This window comes from Pelobates fuscus, chromosome 3 (genome assembly GCF_036172605.1).
Source record: "Pelobates fuscus isolate aPelFus1 chromosome 3, aPelFus1.pri, whole genome shotgun sequence".
Taxonomy (NCBI): domain Eukaryota; kingdom Metazoa; phylum Chordata; class Amphibia; order Anura; family Pelobatidae; genus Pelobates; species Pelobates fuscus.
This window is the reverse complement of record NC_086319.1, coordinates 98,983,815-99,006,380: the sequence shown is the minus strand read 5'-3', so window position 1 is coordinate 99,006,380 and position 22,566 is coordinate 98,983,815. Positions and strand designations below refer to the sequence as shown.

The 22,566-nt window shown below is 43.8% G+C and overlaps 1 protein-coding gene across 1 annotated transcript in view; it reads right to left on the bottom strand.

Moving 5' to 3' along the window:
* The window catches only part of SFXN1 (sideroflexin 1), a 47,283-nt gene extending 25,075 nt beyond the window's left edge, over positions 1 to 22,208 (bottom strand). Inside the window, exons 1-2 of the mRNA XM_063447370.1 lie at positions 22,093 to 22,208; positions 371 to 543 (exon numbers count right to left, since the gene is read on the bottom strand). Coding sequence (XP_063303440.1) covers positions 371 to 534 — 164 coding nt within the window. The 5' untranslated portion in view covers positions 535 to 543; positions 22,093 to 22,208. The remainder of the gene's footprint in view (positions 1 to 370; positions 544 to 22,092) is intronic.
* Positions 22,209 to 22,566: the final 358 nt, after the last annotated feature.

Sequence of the window (22,566 nt, the reverse complement as noted above, 5' to 3'; positions counted from 1 at the left end):
GACAGCCACTAGAGGTGGCGTTAACCCCTGTAATTATTGCAGTTATTGATAAACAGACAGTGGCACTGCACCCAGACCACTTTAATAAGCTGAAGTGGTCTGGGTGCCTCTAGTGTCCCTTTAAGGTGTAATTCAAATCTCTACATTTCCTAGCATTAAACATTAGTGGTGTGTACCAGAATAGGCACATTTAGGGAAATGGATAAATAAAAGCATAGACATTTTGATCATTTCCCATTTTCATTGAGAAATGTGCATTCTTCTATTGAGAATGACTGACACCTTAGACTTATATTTGCTTATTTTATGGAATGCTCGTTCCAATAACAAGGAAGAGAGTTTATGCATATCACTGTGTAGCAGTCTGTACCTGTAGTCGTGGACGATCTGCCTTGCGTGCTCCAGCTGTTCATCGGGCAGAAGGATATTCCTCGGATCAGTGACTGTAAAAAAATGCTTGGCCCTTCCAACGAAGGTGCTCTGATCCCAGCGCGGTTCCTTGATGTTAATATTTAGAGATAATTCACCTGCCATTTTTAGAATCTGTGCAAAACAAAGTGTATATAAAACGGTTAAATCTGACTATTTCGCAAACCCATCAGATTAAAATTTGTATCCATAAAAGGCTATTTTACTATGTGTTAAATCAATCTTCGATATAAAAACCATTCACTAAATTCCTATAAAAAAAAAAAACAACACACAGAATTAGTCTAATACTATACAATACATACAATTATTTCAGACGTTCAGTATGCCTATAGATATTTTTCCTGGAATGTTGAAGTTGAAAACGTTTGCACAGTGACGGTTTACAATGATATTTAAAAAAATCATTGAAAACTCACTTCTTCAAGAAAGCATATCAATTAAACTCTTAGCAGGTTTTTATCCCCCACCCCTATGACTCCACTCCTGCAACTGTCAAAAATGACCTACTAAGCCCTCAGTGAATACTTTTCCAACAACCTACTTCGTACCCCTACTTTTAACCTTTGTGTCACTATACCCCACTCCCTCTAGAATGTAAGCTCATTGAGCAGGGTCCTCCACCTCTCTGTTCCTGTACGTCCAGTTGTCTGGTTATAATTACATGTCTGTTATTCCACCCATTGTACAGCGTTACAGAATCTGATGGCGCTTTATAAATAATAAAATAATACTAATATATTAATGTAGATCTAAGTCCACAATGTTCGAATGGATAAGAGCCCTATACTTTTCACCAAGAGCTACATTCTGGGTAAATGATGCATATACAGATCTTTCCTATGAGCAATGAGACTGGACAGGGGTGTGTTATTTGTCCTTGCCATCAAACCCTTTCTTCAGTAAATTTGATTGAACAAAAGGGGGCAGCTTACGCTGATGACTTTTTTTCATTTTATTTTTTTATTTTGAACCAAGAAACTTCTTAATGGGTAATGACAGAATTCAAGATATATGGCATACTATCTCACCTAAAGATTAACTTTTCCAAATCTACCATTTTAAATGTTAATCTACTGAAGCATGTACCAATCCGATCTGTCCGTTTAATTTTAACGAAGTAATTCAACCAGTACTTGGCTCACTAAAAATGTATCCAGTTTGTACGAAACGGAATTCTTCCCCATGTTTAAAAGGGCTCTATAGGCATCCAGATAACTTCACGCCTATTTCAAACAGATGTGCTCATAGAGACCTTCTGATTGGCGCAGCACGACGTTTTGCCAAAGCATTTGATTGGCTTAGATTATCGATCTCAATGATCTCAGATAAAGAAGCTGGGCAGAATGCCGGAGACCAGAGCTAAAAGGAGTAAAGGCAAATATAACCCACCGTTTTAACAATAATTAGAGCACTATAGCGTTTGGAATACACATTTGCATATAGTGTTAATTTTATTCCTTCCATAAGAATTTTGATTGGATGGTGTTACGCATCAACAGGCTGGGTTAAGTAACAAAATTTAACATACTGAGAATCTTGACCTTTTTAAAGCTCTCCTGATAAATATTTTACTTCAAACAGCCTTTTTCACATCACGTACGTTATTGATTAGATTTGTCTGGAAGGCCTCAAAACAAAAGTAGAGGGTTTTGCAGCTGACAATGACCAAGACCAGGTGAGGACTAGCAATCCAAGACTTCATACAATATTATCATGCCAGTCACCTGCTCAGAGTTATTGAGTATACCAATATGACCCTTCTAAAGTTGGGGGTCCGCACATTGCCCTATGCCTGGTTCATAACCTAGATTTTATGGAATGCCACTGATTAGTCCCTCTTTTCATGGTTTCACCAGGTAGCCCATCTAGCCAATAATGGTAAGATCCTTCCATTGCACACACGGATGTGCCAAACCCAGGGCCCGCCGGAGCTGGGAAAGCAAAGATGAGTCTGCGGCCTACTGGGCCTGGGGGAAGACGGACGCTCCCCTCGGCGCCGGGGCCCTTAAGCGACAGCACAGCGGACTACCCCCCCCCTTTGGACCGGTGGGGGATATCCCGGTGCCCGCTGGACCAATCGATCAGACCAAAAATCGGACAATCTAGCTATACAGCATGCAGGGTCTTCAGGCCACCAGAGCTCTACCAAAATGGCCGCCTGGCACAGACCTCAAAAACGGAGCACCCACCCCAATCCACTTACACCGCAACATGACAACCTTGACTGGCTCTGCAAAAGGCTATGGGACATGCTGCACAGCCGGGGATCAACCTACCGCCAGGCAGAAACACTAGTGGCCTCATGGATCAGACCGGCGGCACAACGCAGCCACTACAGGTGCATACCCCGAGCCTCCAAAGCGGCGATCCCGCAACGCAGACTCCAGCAGTCCTCCCGGCGAGAAAGGGCGCCATGTCCACCCGACGTACGTCCCTACCTGCTAACACGCAAACCTGGGAATACCACACAAGCCCCACGTGCGGGCAATCGGAACCAGTGTAACAGAACCCAACTCAATACCGTCATTGCGGCAGCAAGATGGTCTGTGCGGCTGCACACCCCACGAGGTACAATCAGAGCTGACTTCCAGCGTGAGGGCAACAGGCCTCGAGGCACCGTAAGAGGGGCTCAGAAAGGCAACACTCGGGACATGGCTCAACGCAATGGACACTACACGTATGTCATACAGAAGCCTAGCAAGGGCAACGGCTAAATTTTTGACTCTGAGATATGGCTGCAGGACAAGACAAGTCACTCAACAGGGACACCAAAGCAAGACTGCTGGCTCAGCGGCATAAAAATATAACAGCATGAAAGCGTATATGTTTTGTCCAATATCTCAGCTGTATGTTAGCTTACACCATAAGCGATTGATGGCCTTTTTTATTTTTTATTTTTTTAAGGGGAAAAAAACAGAAAAAAGGAAGAAATATTCATCTATGTTACGTTACCTACTATTATGACTTTTAGTTTAAAATTATGAATCTTTTTTGACATACTGCTTATCCTGTCCAGTTGACATGTGTGCTTAACTATTTACAAATATGCAGCAACCTAAGGCAATAATCATACAGCCTAGTTAGCTAATCTACTTAATCAATCTGCGTGTCTGCTGCTTCCTAAAAGCGACGCACCTGCCTGGTCTCCCCAATGGGCCTGTAAGTCCTACCACGCAATCCACTGCAGCAGTATATAGCAGAGCGAACTCACTCTACTCGTAAGCTTAACTATATTGCAGCATAACTTCGTTAACGTTAAGCTTGTGTAGAGCCTATCTAGCATGTTTACTAAGCCTACTGTTACACGTTTATGTATATTACACTAGCACAACGAGCCTAGCATGTGTTATATACTCATGCACATAAATCCAACCCTACAACCCATTAAAGCTATTATACAGGATACTACTAGGACACCACAGATAGACTCCACGTGTTACAAGCCTGATCCACTTAACTTGCATTATTTACAGCATTTCGCTAGGACACCAAACACAGGTCTCACTAATCCTGCTACATAGGATACTCCAGCATCAGACAAGATACATAAGTGTTTTTATAACTGAAATGTGCACTTTTACCGAGCCACTGTTTAATGTACCTACGTTTATATATACCTATACGCTGTTGTGGCGTTTGTAGACACTACTCGAAATATCTATCTTGCTTCACTTAGCTACCAGCCTGAATGACCTAAAGCTACAGATTGTTTTACCTAGCCTGACTTCTCTTGTTTTAAAAACAAAAATGTGCTGATAATAAATACTTATTGGAATAAATCCTCTTTTTCACTTTAAAAAAATAAAAATAAAATAAAAAAGAAATACTTGAAAATCCTATTAATTTATATAATTTTACAGATTCTGGAACCCAGAGAAACTTAACAATTAGCCGCACTTTACAATATTATAGGAGTAGGAAATTACAATAAATGAGACGAGTACAAAATGTTATCACTGCTTAACAAGATAATATATCTGTATCTATTATCAATTTACATGACCATTTGCTTGTCACCGTTTCTAACTTTGACCCCCAAAAAACAGCCGTGCAAAATAGTTCCTAAATTTTGTCTTGAGATTAGAAATACCCAATGTTAACATGTTCTTAGCTTTTTTGGAAAGTTATAGGGCTATAAGTACAAATAGGACATTGCCGTTTCAAAATATATATTTTTAAAATGTATCAATAGTGACATTGTAACACTGTTATCTGTCAAATCTGAATCACACCTCACATGAACATATATTTTCACAGTAGACAACCTAGGGTATTCAATATGGGGTATGTCCAGTTCTCTTAAGTAGTCACAAACACTGGCCAAAGTTAGCATTTATATTTGTTTGTGTGTTAAAAAACCAAAAAACAATTATGAACGCTAACTTTGGCCAGTGTTTGTGACTTAGTAGCTACTAAAAAAAAAAGACTGAACATACCTTATTTGAAATACCCTGGGATGTGTTTGGCAAATGGTATGCCTTCATGGGGGTAATTCTCATTCCTGGGCTACCATATGCTCTCAAAAGCAACATAACCAATCTGGCAAATTTCAACGTGAAAAAACAGAAAATCAAGCTTTATATTTGACCCTGTAACCTTCAAAAACACTACAAAACCTGTACGGTTATATTCAGAAGACTTCGCTGAACACAAATATTAGTGTTTCAAAACAGTAAACCGTATCACAACAACATCATCAGTGAAAGTGGCGTTTGTGTCTGAAAAATGCTAAAATCTTCACTTTCACTGACAATATCATTGCTTTTTTACAGAAAAACAACATTTTGTTAGTGCATTGAACGTTTCATAACATAACAGTTGGCCTGCATGCATTTAATCAGCGTTTTACAGTTTAGTGACGTATAACATAAGCGTAACAGAAGAATATAAAAAACATGAAATTAAATACCATAATGCATGTAATAGAAAGATGCGTCTGGGCTGTGGGGTGCGCATTATGCCTCCCTCTGTGTAGGGCCCCCCCAAGGTTCCTCCTGCTGGGGCTCTTTTGTGGGTGTGAGCCGTGACCCCGACCGGACTCCCACCAAGCCGAAACCAAAGAACAATGCGGTCGTGAATCAGTTGCCCCTGATCCCCCCCTAGAGCTCTCCAAGCGCCAACCCGCGGCAGCATCCCCCCGCCCGTGTAGTGTCTCACGTGTCGTTAGTGCCACCCTTCCCTACTCTTCTAGACCACACATTGTTTCCACACCTTTTGAATTTGTCTGTGTCGCACCTGTGCGGTCAGTTTGTCCATTAGATAGTTATCTATTATTATAGCTATAACTAGAGACAGTGGGGGCAGCTCTGGGCTCAACCATTTCTGAGCTAAGGCTCGTCTGGCTGCCAGATAGACCATGTTAAGTAGTTTCCGTTCATGGAAAGAAGGAAGGCCGAGGGGGTCGAGCGTGAGGTTCCTCTGTAAGATCTGGGAGCTCAGCCCCACCACCTTTACCCAGTATTCGTTTACTTTGGGGCATTGCCACCACATATGTATGTAACTCCCTCTCTCCCCGCACATCCTCCAGCATGTGTCTGTGGGGCTTATCTAATATGATATTGCTTGACCGGGGTGGTGTACCACCGGAGAAGGGTCTTGTATGCTTGCTCTTGGAACATTACACAGATGGAGGATCGTGTGCTTGCTTCCCAAATATCCTTCCACTCTACCCCCTCCAGTTTTCCCTCCAGATCAGCCTCCAATTGGTCGGTATAGCGCAGTTCCCCCCATTCATTGGATTCTGCGCTAATGTGACCATAGGGCAGCGATCAGTCCCTGCGGTGCCCTTTCCTGGAAGCGCATTTTCTCAAAGAATGTCAAAGGGGTCGTGGCCACTGTGTGTACCTCTTTGCGGGCAGCAAAGTCGCGTACCTGAAGGTGTCGGAATAAGTCCCTAGTCTGGAGGGGTACTAGTTATTTTAAACGGTCACGAGTACCTGTCTTGTTGTCTACGTACAGGTGTATGTACCTCTGGAGACCCGTACGTTCAAACCTTTTAAAGTCCTGTGGGTAACGCCCTATTCTGGAGGACTGGGGTCACTGTGATATGTTTCACGGTTTTTGAAAAACTCATATTTGTGTTCAGCAAAGTCTCCAGAGCATAACAAAATAACCCTGATGTACAGGTTTTATGGTGTTTTGGAAAGTTACAGGGTCAATATAGGGCTTGCCCATTTCAGTTTGCCAGATTGGTTTTATGGGTCTATGTTGACTTTTGAGACCATATGGTAGTCCAGGAATGTGAATTAACCCTATCATGGCACATAATTTGCAAATCTAGACAAACCAGGGTATTCAAAATGGGGTAAGTCTTTTGTAGAAGCCAAAGTTAGCGTTTTTATTTGTTTTTTGCATTTTTTAAAAACAAAAACTGCACTTTTACTGGTGATATGTTTTGCTTTTTAAAACACTCCTATTTGTGTTCAGCGAAGTCTCCCGAGTATAACAATGCCCCCCATGTAAAGGTTTTATGATGTTTTGGAAAGTTACGGGGTTAAATACAGGGCTTGACAATTAAATTCTCTGGACTGTCTGCCTGGGTTGTCAGGCAGGTCTTTCAAATTATAAATAATAAAATCTAATAATTATGTAAAATGATATATAGATATTTACAAAAGAGAGTAGGTGCACTCGCAGGTCTCTGATCGGGACAATGTATATGTGATTTGAAATAAAAGAAAAACTTTGAAAAAAGACCTACGAGTGCACCTATTCTCTTTTCAATATATTATTGCGCAAAGGGAGCACCGAGGCAAGTTTATCAAGTAACTTTAAAGGAGTGAGTGCCAAGGTTACACATTGTGTGTGTATATATATATATATATATATATAAGACCTAGGAGGGTCGAAACGTCGATCAATCAACTGTATGTAACCTTTATATAATAAATCACATTATTCTAATTCAAGACCTGTGATTGCTTCCTGGATTACGTTATTCTATATTTTGGATGCATTGGGAGTTGCACCAAGGCAAGTTTTTTTTTCCTATAGAATTCTTTAAAGTCACCTATGGAAGTGCTGTTTACTGGGTCTTCAAGGATAAAGGCTTAGACTCAGCTGGGCCTCATGTATGCAGTGGACCGCTGTCATCCCCTCAGGGAGAGAGATAGGTTAGACTCCTGATTGCTGAAGGAGGTACCCAAGCTGGCAACTCTTACAGCTGTGCTGTTTGCTGGGTCTTCAGGGATAAAGGCTTAGACTCGGCTGGGCTTCATGTATGCAGTGGACTACTGTCATAATTTCCGAGAGAGATAGGACAGACCCCTGTTTGCTGAAGTAGGAGCCCAGGCTGGCAACTCTTACCGATATGCTGTTTGCTGGGTCTTCAGGGATAAGAGGCTGAAACCTGGCCTGGCTTCATCTAGGCAGTATAGAACATACATCCCCTGAGGGGGTACCCAAGCTGGCCTGTTGCTGGGTCTTCAGGGATAAGAGGCTGAACCCTGGCATGCAGTGGAGCACTAAAGAGGATACCCAGGCTAGCCACTTCATCTTAGTGCGTTTTGCTTAGAGGCTGAACCCCGGCAGGGCCTAAAAAATATTGCCTGGTGAGCATAAAAGAAAAAAAATCTAGGCCTGCATAAGCAGACTCCTTCCAAACTGCTGTGAAGGACAGGAAAAAAGATTGCCTCCTGATGGGAAGGGGGAGGATCTATTTATACCAGTTTCAAAGTTCTAGGTCCTGCCCTATTTGCTGTGAGGGGAGGAGTTAACCCTTGAGTAAATGCTGCCATAAATAATGGTCAGGAAATATGATTACATTATAAGTGTATTTTGAGATATATCTGTATATAATGAAATCATATATATCCATTATAGAAGTATAATAGATTATACAATTATTTTATATTTTATACATGTATAAAATATTTAAACATTTACATATTTTTTAGGTTTTTTTTGCACTTTAAGCTGCCTGGGGGACTTCCTGACAGCTCAAACAGTCCCCCTGTTGGCTGCTCCATAGACTCCTATTGCGCCATGTGGGGGGGCCGGAGCTGCTGCAGGGGGACTGCTGGGGTCTCGGGCAGTCCTCCCCCGACCGGGATTGCCGGTCAAGGTAAGTCCAGGGGTTATATTTGCCGCAGACGAACTAGGTACGTCCGCGGTCGTTAAGGGGTTAAAACATGCTCTGTATTAAATTATTTATAAAATATTTTACCAGGAAGGATTCATTGAGATTTCTCTTGTTTTTAAAGCGGCACTGTCATGCCGAATCCCGTTTTTTTTTTAACCCCCCTCCCGCCTCCACTACATCCAATCGACCCCCTAGTCACCCCCAAATGCCCCTAAGCCCCCCAGATTACCTATTTTTAAATCTGTATCTTCTGCCCCGATCTTTATTCAGGGCGCCGCCATCTTTGTGTGGGTAGGTGAAGTCCCTGTGGGACACGTCATCTACCCACACTACACAGACTGTAAGATTCCCGCACATGCCCAGTGAAACATCTGGACATGCGAACGGGAATTTCATCTATTCATTCATTCATCAGACAGACGAATGAATGAATAGAAAAAATCAGACGAACAAACTAACACTGAGTATCACTGTGTATCAGTGTTCGTTTGTTCGATCAGTTTATTACAAGGAGGGAGCTACCGACGTGCAGCTCCCTCCTTGCATTATGTAAAGACAGAAGCGGTGGGGAGCTGTGCTCCCCACCACTTCATAAGCCCCCCAGGTCCCCCCCTCACTCTATGGGGGTCAATATGACCCCCATAATAGCACAAGGGAGATTAAAATCTCCCCAATGCCCCTACTCGCTATACCGCGAGTAGGGGCATGTCCACTAAACAGTGAGCAGCCTGTGACTGCTCACTGTAAAAACATAAATGGTAATAAGGGGGGGGGACCTACTGTCCTCCCCCCTGGCCCCCACCCCTGCGCGGTGGGTGGGGGCACTAATAAAATAATAAGGGGGGGACCTACTGTCCTCCCCCCCAGCCCCCACCCCTGCGCGGTGGGTGGGGGCCCTAATAAAACAATAAGGGGGGGGACCTACTGTCCTCCCCCCGGCCCCCACCCCTGCGCGGTGGGTGGGGCCCTAATAAAATAATAAGGGGGACCGACCTACTGTCCTCCCCCCCTGGCCCCCACCCCTGAGCGCTGGGTGGGGGCCCTAAATAAAGATAGGGGGGGGGACCTACTGTCCTCCCCCCTGGCCCCCACCCCTGCGCGGTGGGTGGGGGCCCTAATAAAATAATAGGGGGGGGACCTACTGTCCTCCCCCCCTGGCCCCCACCCCTGCGCGGTGGGTGGGGGCCCTAATAAAATAATAAGGGGGGGGACCTACTGTCCTCCCCCCCTGGCCCCCACCCCTGCGCTGTGGGTGGGGGCCCTAATAAAATAATAAGGGGGGGGGACCTACTGTCCTCCCCCCCCTGGCCCCCACCCCTGAGCGGTGGGTGGGGGCCCTAAATGAACCCCCCCCCCCCATCAAGGTGACTAGGGGTCCCAAGCCCCTAGTCACCCCCCCCACCCAAAACATTCTATCCCCTACCTACCCCCCTCACCCTAAAAATAGTGAGGGGGGAATAAAATAACTAACCTGTAAAAAAAATAATTAAACTTACCATTTGACGTCTTCTTTTTTCTAAATTCTTCTTTCTTCAGCCCCCAAAAAGGCCAAATAAAAATCCATCATACCCGTCGCAAAAAAAAATTAATCCATGTTCACCCATGGAGGGCACGCCGCGTAATGAGCTCCGCAGGGCGGGTCAAGGCTTATATAGCCTTGCCCCGCCCTGCAATTAGGCTTAGAACACACTGATTGGTTGGTTTAAGCCAATCAGAGTGCTCTGTGTCATTTTACAAGCGTGGGAAAATTCCAAAGAACTTTCCCACGCTTGTAAAATGACACAGAGCATTGTGATAGGATGGTTTTCAAGCCATCCAATCACAGTGCTCTGTGTAATTTTACAAGCTTGGGAAAGTTCTTTGGAATTTTCCCACGCTTGTAAAATGACACAGAGCACTGTGATTGGATGGCTTGAAATCCATCCTATCACAGTGCTCTGTGTCATTTTACAAGCGTGGGAAAGTTCTTTGGAATTTTCCCACGCTTGTAAAATGACACAGAGCACTGTGATTGGATGGCTTGAAAACCATCCAATCACAGTGATCTGTCATTTTACACAGCGTGGGAAAGTTCTTTTGAATTTTCCCACGCTGTGTAAAATGACACAGAGCACTCTGATTGGCTTAAACCAACCAATCAGTGTGTTCTAAGCCTAATTGCAGGGCGGGGCAAGGCTATATAAGCCTTGATCCGCCCTGCGGAGCTCAGTACGCGGCGTGCCCTCCATGGGTGAACATGGATTAATTTTTTTTTGCGCTCGTTTTTTTTTTTTTTTTTTTTTAAAGTGCGACGGGTATGATGGATTTTTATTTGGCTTTTTTGGGGGCTGAAGAAAGAAGAATTTAGAAAAAAGAAGACGTCAAATGGTAAGTTTAATTTTTTTTTTTTTTACAGGTTAGTTATTTTATTCCCCCCTCACTATTTTTAGGGTGAGGGGGGTAGGTAGGGGATAGAATGTTTTGGGTGGGGGGGGGGGTGACTAGGGGCTTGGGACCCCTAGTCACCTTGATGGGGGGGGTTCATTTAGGGCCCCCACCCACCGCTCAGGGGTGGGGGCCAGGGGGGGGGGGAGGACAGTAGGTCCCCCCCCCTTATTATTTTATTAGGGCCCCCACCCACCGCGCAGGGGTGGGGGCCAGGGGGGGAGGACAGTAGGTCCCCCCCCTATTATTTTATTAGGGCCCCCACCCACAGCGCAGGGGTGGGGGCCAGGGGGGGAGGACAGTAGGTCCCCCCCTTATTATTTTACTAGGGCCCCCACCCACCGTGCAGGGGTGGGGGCCAGGGGGGGAGGACAGTAGGTCCCCCCCCTTATTATTTTATTAGGGCCCCCACCCACAGCGCAGGGGTGGGGGCCAGGGGGGAGGACAGTAAGTCCCCCCCCTTATTATTTTATTAGGGCCCCCACCCACAGCGCAGGGGTGGGGGCCAGGGGGGGAGGACAGTAGGTCCCCCCCCCTTATTATTTTATTAGGGCCCCCACCCACAGCGCAGGGGTGGGGGCCAGGGGGGGAGGACAGTAGGTCCCCCCCCTTATTATTTTATTAGGGCCCCCACCCACCGCGCAGGGGTGGGGGCCAGGGGGGAGGACAGTAGGTCCCCCCCCTTATTATTTTATTAGGGCCCCCACCCACCGCGCAGGGGTGGGGGCCAGGGGGGAGGACAGTAGGTCCCCCCCATCTTTAACCCCCGCGCAGGGGGGGGGGGGGTTATTAGGTGTTTTTTTGTTTTTTTTTTTACAGTGAGCAGCCACAGGCTGCTCACTGCTTACTAGACATGCCCCTACTCGCGGTATAGCGAGTAGGGGCATATTATTTACTAATACTAAGTAATCTTTACTTAGTATTAGTACATTTGGCTTCAAGACCAATTTAGGTCTTTCAGCCTTTTAGTAGATAGCTCCCTGATACCGTGGGAATTAGGGAGTTATCTACTAAGCGGCTGCAAGATGCAGCCACAGCAATGAATAGGATCGGAGTTTCATTCATTAGAATGAAATTCCGATACTAACAAAGTACCGAATTGCATCCTAACACCAATGGAGAAACAGGGCTCATTCTGTTAGGATGCAATTCGGCAGTTTTGCCGGCGTTCTGTCTAAGTGACAGGACTTTCGGCAATACTGACAGGAAGCATTGTGGGAACTGGGAGGAAAGCTAGGGATCATGGGAAAATTGCTCTGACCAGCGGAAATGAAGCACACTTTGCTCCTCCGCTGGTCAGAGCTGGTCAAGCGGAGGAATCCTCCATAAGACAGAGTCCCTACTTTGTCTTATGATTTTAAAGAAAACTAAAGAAGACAGGAAGAAAAGAATAACAGATCCTGAGAGAGGGGGAGAAGAGGAAGAGATTGAGGAAAGGTAAGTTCGGCATGACAGTGCCGCTTTAAGTATGTCCTGGGTCCACAAAACATTGCATTAATACAATAGGGTACAATAAAATACAAAAAAAAATATTAAAAGGGACACTATAGTCACCTGAACAACTTCAGCTTAATGAGCTTGTTCAGGTGAGAACTATAGCTCCCTGCAGCCTCGCTCATGTAAACACTGTATTTTCTGAGAAAATACAGTGTTTACATTGAAAGCTAGGATCACCTCCAGTTGCAGTCACTCAGAGTGAACCAGAGGGACTTCTGAGTTGATGGAGGCATAATATGCCTCAATCCACTCAGATCTGCTGTCAGCAGAGCACAAGGCAGCACTGTGCACAGCATCCTGTGATTCAGTATCTCCTCCCTCTGCACGCAGACACTGAACTTTCCTCATAAAGATTCATTGATTCAATTCATCTCTATGAGGAGATGCTGATTGGCCAGGGCTGTGTTTGAATCATGCTGGCTCTGCCCCTGATCTGCCTCTTTGTCAGTCTCAGACAATTTTATGGGGAAGCACTGTGATTGGATCAGGCTACCACATGTCAGCAAACTGCTTGTTTTTCTGAGTCTAACAGCATGCAGATTTACAGCTGCAGGCTTGAATACAGTAAGATTTTGACTATAGTTATGAAGGCATGAGGGGCTAGATGGTGGTGTTAACACTATAGGGCCAGGAATACATGTTTAATACACAATATATACAACATTTAACATAGAACAGATAAGAAATATATAAATCGACCATAACAGGTGCATTCTGTTTTGAGATATGTAGAGAGGGATCTCTTAAAGGACTTTAGGCTTGGGGAAGATTTTGAAGTCTGCGGGAAGTCGTTCCATAATTGCGGTGCTGTACAGGAAAAAGGAGGATCGAGGTAGACTAATAAAGTGCTGGTACTGGATTGGAGGTGGGAACAGCCGTGGAGAGCATTCTGCTCAGGTAGGATGGGAGCTTCCCAGAAAAGCTCTTAACACAAGGCTGGAAAGATGAAGGGTGCGTCTGGATTCCAGCGACAGCCAGTTTAGTTCTTTTAGCAAATGTCTGGAGTGTTCCTTTAATTAATGGTCTGTATTAAGTGTCTGCACTACAATTTTCTGGTAGTTGCAATGCAAAAACTCTGACAGGCTAGCGGTCCAAAGTAATACAGTAAAGGTCAAAGGTCTGTTTCTTTTCCTCTATTACGATGAGAATATGCAGACATATGCAAGTTTTAACAGAGAGACACATTCTTTGCACTGTACTATTCAGTCATGCAATGAGAACTGGTGGACTTTATACACAGAAACAAACTAAGGAAGGAAAAATGCAAACTAGTTTATTTGCTAAAAAAGAGGGAAGTGAAAAACCAAATTATTTATTTTAGGTTAAAATAGCTAACTGGTGTGGACATTTAAAAATATAACTAAATAATTGCTTAAAAAAAATATATACTCTATCATTAAATTGGGCAATAGAAACATCCCATGGATGTTGGGCAAAAGTAACATATGTCCCCAGGACGTACTTGGAAACCAGAGAATATCTGCATGTACCTTTCCTGGTTAAATACTATATATAGAGATAGAGAGAGAGACACAGAGAAAATAATATGTGGTGTAATTGTTGATGAAAGGTATATAAGACCTACTTTGAAAAATTCTACCTCTGTCTTCTAAGTGTTAAATTCATATGGGGGGGTCAAGGCAAGGCATTCCACTGAATAGTGTAGTCTGTGCATATGAAGCCAATTGCTAATTACTTGCCTAATTAACATAACTATGTAAGACCAGCCTATTCAGTCAGAGTCTGATATTTCAGCCAAGGGAGCTGGACTGCTACCATGCTACTTTTGTTTGTTAGAAAGTAGGAAAGCCACTCTGTAGATCGAGAATTCTGTGTATATTCGGAGCTCGAGAAAGAGCAAGGGATTATGTTGCTTGTTTTATTTTCACTTGCTGAAGAGATAAAGCAAAAATAAGCTTAAACCCAGAAGTGGAGTTTGTCCTGTGTTGCAGCTTACAATAGTAAACAGTGGTTACTTAAAGATCGCAGATAAACAAACCTTTGACTATAAAGGACATTTTAGTAGTTCGCTATATAGTACTTTGGCATAATACTACTAAACGGTGACCCATATAGGTGATTGTAGCACCAATTTTACATATTGTACCAATTCTTCTATTTGTATGTTTTGTTACTAAAATGTTACCTACCCCTGGTTTAGGGAATAACCCCAAGTGTCTCACCCCATAGTATGTGTGTACACGTGCAGGCTGTATGCAATATATGTTTTTGTGTGTGCTGGCTCTGTGTAATGTATGTATGTATAAGCCAGCTGTGTGTAATATAAGCTTGCAGTTTGCGCTGGCTGTACCAAGTGTGTGATGTTTGCTGGCAGAATCTTTGTGTGCGCACTGTTTTGCCTCCTTGGTGCACAGCTTTCCGCAGGGAGGAAAGATATGCTCTTTTGTTGCTTGTTGGGGGTTAAACTTCCTGGCGATCTAGGAGGGTAGCATGTGGTCTGGTTAGTGAGCTCCCAGTCAAAAGTAGTAATTATTGTGATCTAAATATGCTGCATATCTTCCTGTAGCTGCCATGCAAGGTACAAAAGAATCACCCTGAGTGCTTTGCGTGATACCACTTGAGGAGCTTCCATTAGCTCTCCTGGCTAGCTCATTGTCTAAGAGCATCCATCTACTGCTTTCAGCCAATGAGCTAAGCTATGCGCTGCCGGGCTTAGCGGAGATAGAGAGCTTCTGGCTCTCTGAAGGAAGTAATGCAGGCAGCGATCAGAATCTGGTGGTTCCCAGGTGAAACTGTGTGTGATGTAGCTTGACTACTGGGAGAGACGCCAGGATACTCCTGGTGTTGTTTGGAGAGAAATTAACACTTTTTCGGTTATTCTTTCAATTATTTTTTAAAGATTTTTCTGGTTGACTACTGGGTCACTGTAGTATTTTAAAGGAACACTATAGTGTTTGTAATACAACCATTTATTCCTAACTCCTATGTAGGGGTGTCTCCCCTTTACACAGGTCTAAAAAGTAAGTTTTAATTAACTTACATCGTGCGGTGCGCTGCTCTATGTGCTGCTGCTCCAACTCTTTGCCTGATATCATCGGTCTTTATGATCTCACCCAATGCAATGCTTCCCATTAGGGAAGCAATTGGAGGCTTGTGCGCATGCGCAGCAAAACTCAGCGGCAATCAAAGCGCTCAATGAGAGTCATTAGAGCTTTAAAGTTGAACAGAGGAAGCACTTCAAGCAGCGGTCTTCCTGACAGTCATTAGAGATGTGCTAACCTGGCAAGGAAAACATTGCCATTCCTGCAAAATGGAAATGTTTTTAGCTGCACTATTGACATGGCACCCAGAGGAAATGGTCTGGGTGCTTATTTAAGGTATGCTATTTTTAAGGAGCATACAATTCTATCTCTATATGTTGTGCTAACAGATTCACTACTAAGTTTACAGATTGGGAGAAAAACAATTTAATTTTTTTTTCTTTTTCCCTGTCAGTCAATTCTTCGGCATAGACTGCATGCTGAAGAATTGACTGACATGGGAAAGCAGACAAGAAGACCTCCTGCAGGCATTCCTTCTGCTCTCCACACGTAGCAACTATAGAGCAGGTATTGTAGTTGCTATGGTAGCTCCCAAGCTGACGCTGGCTAGGGAATATAGAAATGGAGTGACTGAGTGTGGATTTGTCAAAGTGTTTGTGTGATGACACATTCACATGTATACACTTTTTGTTGGAATGAAAATTTAACACTAGTGAGATGGTTTAAAAAAAATTCACATACAACTCCATGTGGGCCTCGCTGCATTAATGCATGACTTTTTTTTTGCATGATAAACTATTTGATGCAGTCATCCACCTTGTGTCTTCAGTGTTCTTTACGCAACAGGTTTGAATGTCATCGAAGCTTGAGAAGTGCTGCAGACACAAGTGTATTTTTTTTTTTCTACAGTCCATTACACTAATCCTCCCAGGAGCTCTTCGATAACCTTTCTGGGGTGAGGGAATGATGAACTGTCACTTTCAGAGAAGTAAATAAAATAAAGCTACAGTGGAACCTCGGTTAACGAACGCCTCGGTTAACGAAAAATTCGGTTTACGAATGAAAATTCGTAAAAAAAATTGCCTCGGTTTACGAATTTTTTTCGCAATACGAAACAAGTGTCCCGGTTTATAGCTCCGCCCCCTGCATACTGAAGTGTGGGTAGCACGTGAGTGTGTAGTGTGGAGGTGTTGGAGAGGTTTTGGAGCCATTTGCAGCAAGTTGTTGAGCCTTTTGGAGCCATTTGCAGCAAGTTGTTGAGCCTTTTGGAGCCATTTGCAGCAAGTTGTGGAGCCTTTTGCAGCAGGGTTTGGAGCCTTTTTGGTGCATCTCAAGAAGTGGAAAGGTAGGGAGCTGAGCTTGGTTGTTTGCATGCCTTTTACTGTGTGTTCTGCATTCTGGGGGTGATTTCCATGCCAGCTCATGTGCTGTGCATGCCTGTTACTGTGTGTTTTGCATTGTGGGGTTGCTTTTCATGCCAGCTCATGTGCTGTGCATGCCTGTTACAACTGTACTGTGTGTTTTTCAATGTGGGGTTGTTTTCCATGCCATCTCATGTGCTGTGCATGCCTGTTACAACTGTACTGTACTGTGTGTTTTGCAATGTGGGGTTGTTTTCCATGCCATCTCATGTGCTGTGCATGCCTGTTACAGCTCATCTGCTGTGCATGGCTTTTACTGTGGTTTCCATGCCTGTTACAGCTCATGTGCTGTGCATGCCTGTTACAGCTCATGTGCTGTGCATGCCTGTTACAGCTCATGTGCTGTGCATGCCTGTTACAGCTCATGTGCTGTGCATGCCTTTTACTGTGTGTTTTGCATTGTGGGGTTGTTTTCCATGCCAGCTCATATGGGTGTAAAGCATCTTTCATTTTTTTTTTGCATACATAGGGACGGTGGTGTCATGGCACCCAAGAAAGCAGTGGAAGCTGGGAAGAGGAAGAAGGTGATGATTCTGCTTGAGGACAAGAAGGAAATCATCAGGAAGCATGAAGGAGGAATGCGATTGACCGACCTTGCCAAAGAGTATGGAAGGAGTGCATCCACAATCGGTACAATCCTAAAAATGAAAGAGAAGATTACTGGGAGAGATGCAGCCAAGGGAGTCACCAGGGTCTCCAAGCAACGCCCACCTGTTCTGGACGAGGTCGAGAAGTTGCTCCTGCTCTGGATTGAACAGAAGCAGCGTGCAGGGGACTCAGTGACCAAGGCGATCATCTGCGAAAAAGCCAAGGCCTTGCACGCTGACCTCCTCAAACAACAGCCAGGAACGTCAGCAGATGCAGAAGGCTTCAAGGCCAGCAGGGGGTGGTTCGAAAGGTTCAAGAACAGATCTGGCATCCACAGTGTGGTCAGGCATGGAGAGGCTGCAAGTTCCGATGTTGCTGCAGCTGAAGAATTTGCTACGGAGTTCCTGGAGGTCATAGTTTCAGAGGGCTACCTTCCTCAGCAGGTCTTCAACTGCGACGAGACTGGACTCTTCTGGAAGAGGATGCCAAAGCGTACCTTCATCACAGAAGAGGAGACCTCATTGCCTGGCCACAAGCCGATGAAGGACCGTCTTACCCTCCTGTTCTGCGCCAACGCCAGTGGGGACCTTAAGATCAAGCCTCTGCTTGTCTACCATTCAGAGAACCCACGGGCCTTCAAGAAACACAAGGTGAACAAGGAGCAGTTGAGCGTTTTGTGGCAGTCTAACGCAAAGGCTTGGGTCACACGCCTCTTGTTTGTGAAGTGGGTCAATGCGGTTTTTGGTCCTGCTGTGAAGAAGTACCTTCTGGACAATAACCTGCCACTCAAGGCCATGCTGCTCATGGACAATGCTCCTGCCCATCCTCCAGGCCTCGAGGAAGACTTGCTGGAGGACTTTAATTTCATCAAGGTCATGTTCCTTCCGCCTAACACCACCCCACTACTCCAGCCAATGGACCAGCAGGTCATCTCCAATTAAAAAAAAAACTCTACACAAGGGAGCTTTTCCGGCGATGCTTTGAGATGACAGATCGCTCAAGCCTCACCCTCCATGAATTTTGGAGAGAGCATTTTGACATTGTGAGCTGTCTGCAGATTATCACCATTGCCTGGGCCGGGGTCAGCCAGACAAACCTAAATTCTGCTTGGCGCAACCTTTGGCCAGACTGTGTTGTAAAACCTGCCTCCAGTGCTTCTGCACCTGCACCAGAGTCAACAGTCTTGGAGGAAATTGTTTCCTTGGGGAGGACCATGGGCCTGGAGGTGACTGAGGAGGATGTCTACGAGCTGGTGGAGGAACACAACCGTGACCTAACCACCGAGGAGCTGGTGGAATTGCAGAAGGAGTCGATGGAGGAGCAGATCGCATTTGAGGAGGAGGAGGAAATGAGTGAGGAACAGCTCTCTTCCACGGAACTCAAGGAGGCATGCCAAATGTGGGTAAACCTACAGACTTTTGTACAGCAGCACCACCCAGATAAGGCTCTAGCCCACAGACTTGTGAGCAGTTTTGACACAGACATCATGTCCCCTTTCCGAGGGATGCTTAAAAGGCGCCAGAGGCAGCAGACAATGGAAAGGTTCCTACAAAAACAGCCTAGACATGAAGAAGAACCGGCTTGTGTTAGTGCTGCCCAATTGCCCTCGTCCTCCTCATCTTCCAAACAGTGTTGAAATTGTTTTGCTATTTTCCATGTTTTCCCTGTTGACGTGTGATTTATGTACAGTTAAAGTGTACTGTACCATGTTACCAAAACTTTGCCATGTTTTAAAAGTTGATGTGTGATGTTTTAAAACATAAAGTTGGATGTTTGAAATGTTATTTCTTGATTAACCATGTCCCTGTACAGTATTTATGCCTTTAAAGTGCACTTTATAAAGAGTTTTGAACAGATAAAATACTTTATTTGACTTTTTTCTCACCTCCGGAACGCATTAATTGGTTTTCAATGCATTCCTATGGGAAACCGTGTTTCGGTTTACGAATTTTTCGCAATACGAAACGTCCCGGAGAACGAATTAAATTCGTAAACCGAGGTCCCACTGTACTTGCACTATGGCTTCTTTTTAAGACAAAATGTATTCTACCAAACATCCAAAAGGTGGACCACAATATTTTGAGACTGTAGTGCTTCTGTTTTAATGTTCGCCTGTTGATGTTTTTTTAAAGGGACACGATAGTCATCAAAACACCTTGAGCTTAATTAAGCTTAATTTCTGCCATTTAGGAGTTAAATCACTCTGTGCAGCCCTAATCCCACCTACCTGCGTTACTTACACAGCTTTCGTAAACACTTCCTGTAAAGTTTAAGCTAATGTTTGCATATCTGTTTAATTTAGGATTTCTTATCCCCTGCTCAGTTAATAGCTTGGTAGACCTTTGTAGGAGCCTCCTGTATGTAATTAAAGACCAATTTACAGAGAAGGAAACAAAAACTTCTAAAGAATGTTAATATCTGAGTAAACATGAAACCACTTTTTTCATGCAGGATGCGGCTAGGGCAGCATAGACAAAAACAAAAGTGATTAAACTCCTAAATGGCAGAAAACTGAGCAGTGAAACTTCAGAGGCATGATCTATATGCAAAAACTGCTTCATTAAGCCAAAGTTGTTTTGGTGACTTAAGCGTTCCTTTAAATACATTTTAACACTGGTGTACATTTTTTATGGGTGCATACTCTGCAGCACCTGGGAACAAACAGCATCATTCCCTAAATACCTGGACTTTAGTGAATTAAAGTCTTGAATGGCAACATTTAGGCTAAAATATAAATGTTGTGACTATAGCTGAGTTGGCAATCTTGTTTCAAAATTAACTGTTTTAGCCTCAGTTTTGCATTATGCCTCAGTGTTTCGTAAATAATCCTGAAAGTGTGTGCCTCTATTATATACTGATGCACTTTCATTGACGTCAATAAAAATTAAGAAATAACATGGTATACACGTCGAAATGACCTTTTACTTTTTCACAGTGTCTCCATAGCATGCTGTTTAACCCCTTAAGGACACATGACATGTGTGACATGTCATGATTCCTTTTATTCCAGAAGTTTGGTCCTTAAGGGGTTAAAAGCTAATCCAACTGTATAATTAGAATAGTTACTGTATAATTAGAATAGTTACAGTATATAGATTCATGCTAGACAGCAATTTATGCCTAGGGCTCTGAATAGGTATTATAAAAAGATATAGTGTTTGAACTTAAAACAGTATCTCAAATTTACATGGTACAGGCGAGAAAATACATGCAAAATATAAAAGGAAATATTACGTTAAACAAATTGACTCTTCGGCAAACAATATCAATAAAAGCTGACATTTGACAACTAGTTACATGTTTGACTTTTAGTAATGTAAATATATTTGTATTATTTATTTTGGAATAGTTTTCACCATTATTAAAGGATAATTCTAAGCACCACAATAAGCTATGCAATATGCTCAAGAGGTCCCATGTTACTGCTTAGGCATGCATCACTGCAGTCTGACCTCTCTTTAACTTAAGGCAAAGCATACTCTCTCGTTTGATGTCTAAATCCATCCAATAGAAAGCATGTAGGCCTATCTATTGACAGTCCGGGCAAATGCTGGCAAAGGCCAAGTTTGCAAACCTGTGAACATAGCTTTCCATAAACTGATAGCAGCAGCAGCACTATGCCTGCCAACAGCCATCTAGTAAGTACTACCCCTCATATAATGGGAGTTAAACTACATATCCAATAAACACCTGTTTGACAGATGTTTATGCTACATTAAAAAAAGAAAACTATATTAAGATAGACTGGTTCCCGATTGCTGGAGAATTTTCTTATTATTGGAGTGGTTTCTTTGCAACAGCTTTAAGAAACTTAAATGCAAAATTTTATAGATAACAAGTGGAATGCATTATTTATAGAATTCATTCAAATGGTTAAAACCGGTATCTCTTCCAGTTCTACAGTGTCCCTCACAAGCCAGCACATGCAAAGCTTCCACCAAAAAAAACTGATGCAATAGGCAACTAAATGTCACATATACACTTAGCCTCTGGCAACTTATCCGTGGAGCTGCTGTCTGCCAGATCACCTTACATTGCATGCCAGTGGGGGAATGGAGGCAGCTTGCAGTGTGAATGTGTTAATGTGTGAATATATGTAATAAAACCCTAGCAGGTTTCTGCATTCACTCAGATCATGCAATATGTTCACGAATCCTCTATGCAGCAATGTCCACACATCATACGGTATAACACAAATCTATACCCATCCACCCCCCTTGTTATTAAGATAAGCATTCCATGGGCTAAAATGGAATTAATAGGTTAGCCAGCGTTCCATGGCTGCAATGGATGCAGAGGAGGAGAGTTCCATTTCATCATTCAATGAGTCTCTGCAGCATCGATTGAACAAGGAGCATGAAGCCCCACTGGGGGAGACATGTGACACCCCTCACACCCCCAATACGATGTGTGCAGCACAGTGTATGGAGAGCCTGCTGCCAGTACATTATCTACCGGCATGGGCTTAAACAGCCATTATTACCATGACTGTCCATACACATGCACTATACCATTATAGTATTAATAGATTATGGGCTGCCTTGACCCAGACACATATAATATCACCGCGTGCCCTATAGATGTACACACACATTATCATTTATTGTAAAGGTCTACATTGCGGTTCGGCTCTTAGAATGAAACTCACTCTCAGCCGGCGGTGCGGGTAATGAAGCCGATGCTCGCTCTCTCTCCCCCTCTTGGTACTCAGATAACCCGGTGCTGCGGTGGCTCTGCTGGGAATCACGTGGCTCGGTGACGTCATGGAGTACAGGGAGCCGATTGGGACAAACTTACACAGATTGGAGAGCGTCTTTTTTTTTATTATTCTTAATACTGTTGATGTTGCATTTTACGTCTTTTTTTTTAACGGTTCCTAACGTGTAGTGAAAAATTTGACTACATGTTTTTTTTGGCATGTTTCTTGGATGGCTATGAGTGCTAGGTGATAAGGGAGGAGGGGGATAGAGGACATGAGGAGTAGTATGAATTCATATAATGATACCAAGAACATAATAAAATGGTGCATTCCAGATACCATGGCAACCTAGGATCCAGGAAAGAGCTACCCTCCCTCTGTCTGTTATCGCACTTCATGTAGAGCCCACCATGCCAGCATGTG